This window comes from Phaethon lepturus, unplaced genomic scaffold (genome assembly GCF_000687285.1).
Source record: "Phaethon lepturus isolate BGI_N335 unplaced genomic scaffold, ASM68728v1 scaffold29791, whole genome shotgun sequence".
Lineage (NCBI taxonomy): Eukaryota > Metazoa > Chordata > Aves > Phaethontiformes > Phaethontidae > Phaethon > Phaethon lepturus.
In genome coordinates, this window is record NW_010517505.1 from 6,443 (window position 1) to 14,225 (window position 7,783).

Here is a 7,783-nt window from a genome sequence, read left to right on the forward strand (position 1 = left end):
TTCCACACCGGGCACAGTGTAACTCTCAACAGGACCCTACCTAGGTAGCCCCAGGCACAACATTCCACAACATTTCTCTTATTTAGTGCTGGTGGCAATTTCACAGCTGAGTCCAAAGCTAAGAACTAAGGATTTTACTCACTGCATATTCCGTATGTTGCATGCTAGCATTAACCATAAATCCATAAATAAGTATTTATTTAAACTGTTCAAGGACAAAAAGTGCAGGTGTTGCAGAGAGACCAGCGCATCTGCAAGGACTGATCTTATTAGGGGGAATGTCCTCAGTGATAGATTACTGTTGGTACAATTCAATCCTTTAGAAACTGCTTTTCTGTGCTTTTTCTGTGCTTACTATTGATGAATAATTTCTTAAGAGTCTGAAGATGCCCTTGACCCGAAGCTTAATATGTCCTTTTCCGTGGCTATCTTGCAGTATCTGTGTTTATCTGTATTTGCAATGTAGTTGCAAACAGCAGTGAACTCGCACCTTCTTGGGGCCCTGCAGCTGGCCATACGTGAGAATCCCTACCAGCTTCTGGTATGCCATGTCCAGGCTCCCTGGAGTGTCTGCAAGTCACGTGTGGAAAAAGGGCAGGGCAGAGGCAGATCTAGAGCAGTCCCTCTCATCCCTGTCGTGGTGCTGGGATGAGCAGAAGCAGATGGTCCCAAGGTGATAACTCGCTCTCCTGTGAGCACCCCACGGTGCTACTGATCTGCCCTGAGAGCAGGAGCTGGCGGGTGTTTGTGAGAGGTGGTGGGCAGACCTCAGCAGAGGCTTTGCTGGATCATGCTGTTAAAGCGGCTTTGTTCTGTTCAAACCCTGGGTGGGTGCTGGCGGTCTGCAGGGCACGGCCGTCACCTCACCTGGGGAGGGACGGGGAGAGAGGTGGAGGAAACGATCCCTTTTGTTATGGCTGTTGCTGGATTCACGTCACCCCCCGACCACGGAGGGACATTCGTATGTAGAGCCTGCATCTTTCTGAACTCTCCTGGCCAGTCATGGGTCACCATGCATTTCTGCTTCTGGAGCAGGCTGGCCCTTCTCCTCTGCCCTGGGGCGCAAGGGAGGAGCGGCTTCCTTCCCCTCCGCTGCTGCGGGGCTTGACACCTGCCAGCAGCAAAATCGCCCCAGGGCCACGGCGCTTCCTGAACTGTAGCAGCCTTCACTTCCCTGCTCGAGCCCCGACCTGCACCGGAGGACACATTCTTCAAGGCCCTTCAGGTCTTCCTGTCTGGGGTTCTTTTTGTTAGGTGTTTGGGTTTTGGTTTTTTTTTCTGTTGTTGTGTTTGGTTGGGTTTTTTTTCCTCCTCATCCCCTCTCTATAGCATTCTTTGAGTTCAGCTGCTCATGGCTGATTTCAGCTGGGTTCCTGTACAGCCAGGTTGCTTCATACAGCAGTACAGATACGGTTTCCTCACATACGTATATAGCTGCAAGTGTAGCCCATACAGCTAAAGATACTGCTGTATTTCTGTGCCCAACATGGCTTTCTGTGGAGCACAGGACTTGTAATCGTCTTTCCAGCGTTGTGTTTGCATATTTGCTTTTCATAATTGTTAACTATTATTTCATCTTGATCTTGTGTTTGGGAATTGGTGCAGTGCAGCTAACAGTAAGCAGTAAGACCCAAAAGCTTGTAGAAACAAACTTAATTGCACTTGGGGTTTGCTACAGAATGAAGTTTGTTCATGGATTTATAGACGCAAACTAAAAGAGGAGGAAATTTTATAGATACAGAAATAAAGTACTGATTCCCTGAGAGGCTCAGGCTCTCAATGCCTGCATCTTTGCAGGAGCAAACCATAAGTTAGACTATGTGCCAAGACAAAAAAGTATAATGCCTTACTACTTTCTTTTCCTGACAGCCTAGAGAGCCTTTGGATAATGTATGGATTTGGGCTGCCGGAGGTATCTTAAGGGAACAGCTTGCATAACTGCTGGTAAAACCGGCACTTGTGCAGCACAGGAGTTTGAGTGAGTTATTTCTAGTGATCCAGATGTGACCAACCAGGATAGATCCCAAAAAGCTGGAACGGGAAGATCAAGCAGATACTAATACTTGCTCTCTTGAAACTAAGACATATTAGAGGTGGTTTGTTTTCTCTTTCCTCACACAGAAGTCTTCTGTCGCTTTTCTATTGCAGGAAGACGAGGCTGTGTGAGCTCTATGCAAAGGTGCTGGGATCAGAGGAAGCTTTACATGTAAGCACAAAATCTAAACCACGGCGTCTCTTGTCAGACTTGCTGAGCTGGGGAAGGGCGGAACGAAAGCGGAATGCAGCAGTGCTCTGGCACAGCGTTTTGGAAGAGGCACCTGCTACGGGAGCACTTCCTGCCCTCTGTAGAGGGCAAGTCTTGGGTTGTGTTTGACAGTGAGGATAAGAATGAGCTTATGAAACAGTTAAAAGGCAGATATGTTCTTGTCCAGCTTCGTGGGTAGCATTCACAGTGCTCACCACCATACATCTCTACTGTTTTCAGATGTGACAGGCTTGCCTTTCTCTCTCGGTCTATGTTGAGCATAATGTTTCTTCTCTCTTACTAGTTGCTAAGAATCATTGCTGCATGTGGTTTGGGGGTTTTTTGTCTTTCCCTTGCCTTCTCTTCCCTGTAATGGTAAATAACTGATTGGATTTTTGTGATCTCACACTTAGTTTATGCGATCAATGCCGTTTATCCTTTAAGGGCAATTTTACGCAAGCTAAATGTTGTAGACACCAATCTCAAGATTACATCATTTTAAACACAACAATATTTCACGCAGAACCAGGCAGGTGCCATACTTTGCCTTTTTAACAGTATATATTAAACTAATATAATGAATGCTTATAAGAAATTTGTTCTAATGCACTGTGGTCATTTGTCATTATCTTTTTTTATCAAAATGTTCCCAGGCACAGCAGAGTAAGATGATAAGCAGTACAGCAAGCAGCAAAACCAAAAAGCAGCCACTAACGAGCACTAGACTCTAATATACAGTAACAAAAGAAAGCCCCATGGCAAGCACAGGAGCCTGTCAGTTAATAGCTAAACAGCAATAACAGCTATAAATTTGATCTGGCACATTCCAATCAAATCTGTCGTTATCTCAAACCCTCTGAGCCCCACATTGGGCACCATGAAAGACTGTCGTGGTTTAACCCCAGCCGGCGACTGAGCCCCACACAGCTGCTCACTCCCCACAATGGGACGGGGGAGAGAATCAGAAGAGTAAAAACGAGGAAACTCATGGTTTGAGATAAAGACAGTTTAATAGGTAAAGCAAAAGCCACGCACACAAGCAAAGCAAAACAAGGAATCCATTCCCCACTCCCCATGGGCAGGCAGGAGTTCAGCCATCTCCAGGGAAGCAGGGCTGCATCACGCGTAATGGTTACTTGGGAAGACAGACGCCATCACTCCAAATGTCCCCCCTTCCTCCTCCTTCCCCAAGCTTTATATGCTGCATATGACATCATATGGTATGGGGTACCCCTTTGCTCGGTTGGGGTCAGCTGTCCCAGCTGTGTCCTCTCCCAACTTCTTGTGCCCCCCCAGCCTTCTTGCTGGTTGGGGTGGTGTGAGAGGCAGAAAAGGCCTTGACTCTGTGTAAGCCCTGCTCAGCAGTAACAAAAACATCCCAGTGTTATCAACGTTATTCTCATCCTAAATCCAAAATGCAGCACTATACCAGCTACTAGGAAGAAAATTAACTCTATCCCAGCCAAAACCAGGACACCAATGTATGTATTACAAGTATTGTACACCAGAGGCTAATTTTGCTTTACATGGCTTAAAGCATAAATTTACATTGACAGATTAAGCGGATTATGTTCTACAGTGGCGAGATTAGGTAGTTTTTTTAAAAATAGCTAGCAGTGTCTAAAATTAAGGCTTATTGTGTCAGTTCCATGTTGCATTAAGAGACTTGTTAAACGTGCTCTTTTTGTCGTTGACATGCAACAAATCATAAGCTGTTCCTCTCTGCTGTCTCCTCAGTTCTTTTATTAGCTTCCTCGGGACTTTGTCCTTTTCTTGAGTGAATTAATCTCTGTTTTACAGCCAGTGCATTATGAAGAGAAGAACTGGTGTGAAGAACAGTATTCTGGGGGCTGCTACACAGCCTACTTCCCACCAGGCATAATGACTCAATATGGAAGGTACGGTGTCTATTTATAGTGGGTTTCGGAGTAGTAAGATAAGACGAAGTCAATAAATATCTTCAGAAAGGGTCATAAATCCTCTGTCACTGTTCATTTTATACCTTTAAGATCACTGGGGAATATTTTAAACAGATAAAATCTTCCACTTGTCTCAGCTGGGCTTTATGATGGACGAGTACAGTATCATTAGGGGTTTTTATTCACTTCTGTTATTCAGTGAATACAGCTGAGTAGGTTTTTGGAAGGGAGTTGGGAAGCTTTCACAATCTACTTACAAAACTGACTTTGGTGTTACTGTTTCTAGCACATCTTTAGCAGGTATTTAACAAATACTGGCAGAGAGTGAATTCTTGTCAATGTTGACAGTAATGAGTGATTTCTTTGGACTGTTCCTTTCCTTTTAGCAGTAATCAGTGTGCCAACATAAATTTTTGCATGAAAATAAGATTTACCAAAAAGAAAAAGGCTTACTGGCCAGATCGGTGATTGGATTCAGGTACACAGTTTTTAATGTGGTGGTATAGCCCTACTTTTGGAGTACAGGTTTTCACAATTTAAAAAGAACTTAGAGCAATAAAGCAGTTGTAATGAAGAGCATGTGGAGGCCTTAGTATTTAAAGTAGTTTTAATGAAAATTATTGCAAATTCTGGCAGAAATAGAGTAAAAGAAAATCCTTTTTATTTTTTTTATTTGCTTGTTACTTTAGATATCGTGGGGATGTACTTCAGAATGCTACACTGTGCCACTACTGCCTAGCGTTGGCATTTATGACACTGGTTAAAATCATGAGAGAGAATAAGTCCCATCTCGAACTAGTTGTCCTTTACACCTATGAGCAGTGTAAACATTTAGAAAATATGAACACTAGTGTGCTTATGTAAGAAGTGAAATGCAAAGCAAGCTCCCCCTCCAGCTCAACTCACCCAAAGTTACTATCTTTAAGTGCTCGCTGTTATTTAAAACACTCTTATTCTAATATTAACCCAAGGATTTCAGTTGTCTTTCCTGATATGGCTGATGTGACTTTCTCCTTGTCCCCCTCCAGGATTATTCGGCAGCCCGTTGGCAGGATCTATTTTGCTGGCACAGAGACAGCCACAGAGTGGAGTGGATACATGGAGGGGGCTGTACAGGCTGGAGAAAGAGCAGCCAGAGAGGTAAAGACAGAAGCCCAAAACAGGGGGCACTGTCAAATATCCTGTGGAAAATGAAAGATCTTCTGGTTGGAGGTGAAATGGGAACTGAGTGTTGACAGCCTTAGGCATTCTGAAATATTGATGCAAATCCATGCGAAGGGGATAGACTTCAAAAAGGATGAAGGTTTTGCACTTGCATTTGGAATGCTTAGGAAGGGCTTTGGCTACTTCATCAAACTCTTCTCTGTTTCCAGGAATGAGATCCTTTCTTTAACAGAAACCCTAAATTCTCACCTAGTCATTTTTTCCCCCAAATGGGCACTTTGTTAGTCATCGTACTGAGAGATCATGGCCATTAGCCTCACTAGGAACAGCTCAGTTCTGCAGCTCTGCTCACCAAGCCAGTCCCTTCCTCAGCTGTTTCCAACACAGCGATATACCGTTGAGACAGCCTTGCATAAAGTCATTAAACAAGGATAGAAATATTTTGCTTCTGAGAAAATGCCAATTCCTCAAGTATCTTCAGGAATATTACAGTTTATTGAGCAGCAGAAGAAAGTTCATCTTTGTTTTATGAGGTGAAGGGAACCTTGTGGCCAAAAACTACAGTCGTGGAACAGAAACTGGCCTGGAAGGGATCTGAAGAGTTTGTCTAGCCCATACCCCTGCCCCAAAAGACAGAGATCAACTCTCCCTAAACTGTCTCATTTGTGAAGGTTATGCCTAGCCTGTTCTGAAAACCTTCAGGCAGTGCCTCATGGCCTTGCTAATGTAAGGACATTACAGCAACAACCTCCATAGGCCTCAGCAGAGAAGTTGGCAAGTGAGCTTGTAAAAATGGTGATGTTTTCCTTTCCTTGTTTCCTTGTGAGACGAAAATATGTTTAAAATCTAGTGCAAGAATGTTTCTTACTCTCCCATATTGAAAAGTCAGCGGGGTCCATGAACCTTGTCTAGAATAAAAGCCCATTGTAAAAGACTGCAAATCTTAAATCTGTAAGTGCCTGGAAAAACATTAATATCACCGTCTCCATTTTATTTTCCTGTAGAAGTTAATGCTGCTGTCTTTCATGACTATCACTTCAGATAACCTTTGCTATCCTACTGTTCTCCAGTGTCTTCGATACTTTGAATGGTTACTTTTCCATTGTAAAGGTTTTCTTTTTAGTCTTGCTTGTCTCTGGCTGAAAGTGGTGGTCTGTCATCACTCACAGGATTCTGTTCCTCTTCCTACATCATGGTAAATTTTTGCAAAACAAGCTACTCCTGGCTATATAGTTTGCCTATGCCGTTAGCTGGTTTATGCATGCCTCACTTAACTCTTAGTCATATTCGTATCACCCTGTTCCCCTGGGACTAGTCAAATTCCGATACCTTGCATGGACTAACTAAGCCAAGAGAGGTTTTTCTGTTACTGTTTCTATTTTCCACTAGGAGGAGCGTCTTACTAAATATCAAGCCTCCCCAGAAATGAGTTGTACAAAGGTCAAGTTTTCTTTTTAAAATTTGAATACACAGAGATTTATGTGCTCAGTTCTTACCCTCATCATGCCAATTTAAAACAAAAATTGAGCCAGCTCTTGTACCATTCATTCTTTGAAAGTGTAATTTACTAGAGAATGTTACTTATTTTCAGATACTGTTTGCTATGAGGAAAATCCCAGACAGTGAAATTTGGAAGCCAGAACCTGAATCAATTGTAAGTGTTTCTGTAGATTAAATGGATTTTTTTCTTTCCTGCAGTTTTGCTGATGACATAAAATTCTGTTGGCTGTTTTTATTTAAGTTCACTAAATCAAAGCCGCAATGAACTTTCCCTTACTCACCAAAACTGCCCTTCTCTAAACTGGAACATGATAGAAACTCAGAGAGGGCACCCATCTGACAGCTCTGTAACACGGGATCAGACAGAACTGCACTTTTTAACCGGGCTAAGAATCCTTTCCATCTGTTTCTTCTTCTTCCCTTTAACTGAGCAGAACATTTTGATACACTCTACTCCTTGATAACCTGAACTGTGTCAACCCAGTTCTGTTTCTGCCACGAGAATCTCGCGATTTACTTCCTGCCCCTCACAGTGGAGATGTTATATTGATAATGGATGCTCTCCCCACAGGATGTTCCAGCTCTGCCCATCGCTACAACCTTCTGGGAGAGGAACTTGCCGTCTGTGCCGGGACTGCTAAAGCTAATGGCATTTTCCACTTTCTGCACCGCTGTGGCTGCAGCTGGGTTATTTGCCTACAAAAAGGGACTTCTAGTTCGAAACTGAAAAAGGTGCCAATGCAAAGCCTCACACTTGAGTGGTTTTCTTTTTTTCAGGAGATTTTTTTTGGCATGTACTTCCCTGTCTCCAAAATCAGATCAGGACTGGGGAAGAGGAGAAAACAGTAGTGAGAAGAGGCTGGAGGGGAGGGATAAAGGAAGGGGATCCATGTTGAAAAAGAGCCCCTTGAATCCAGGCCTACTTCTAGCAGTAACCTTTTGGTTGCTGAATTTC

The 7,783-nt window shown here is 43.4% G+C and overlaps 1 protein-coding gene across 1 annotated transcript in view; it reads left to right on the forward strand.

The window, feature by feature from the left end:
* The window catches only part of LOC104628001 (amine oxidase [flavin-containing] B-like), a gene marked incomplete at its 5' end in the record, with an annotated part of 13,311 nt that extends 5,528 nt beyond the window's left edge, over positions 1-7,783 (forward strand). The window contains 5 exons of the mRNA XM_010296426.1: positions 2,149-2,206; positions 4,046-4,143; positions 5,193-5,304; positions 6,920-6,982; positions 7,400-7,783. Of these exons, the coding sequence (XP_010294728.1) occupies positions 2,149-2,206; positions 4,046-4,143; positions 5,193-5,304; positions 6,920-6,982; positions 7,400-7,555 (487 nt within the window). The remainder of the gene's footprint in view (positions 1-2,148; positions 2,207-4,045; positions 4,144-5,192; positions 5,305-6,919; positions 6,983-7,399) is intronic.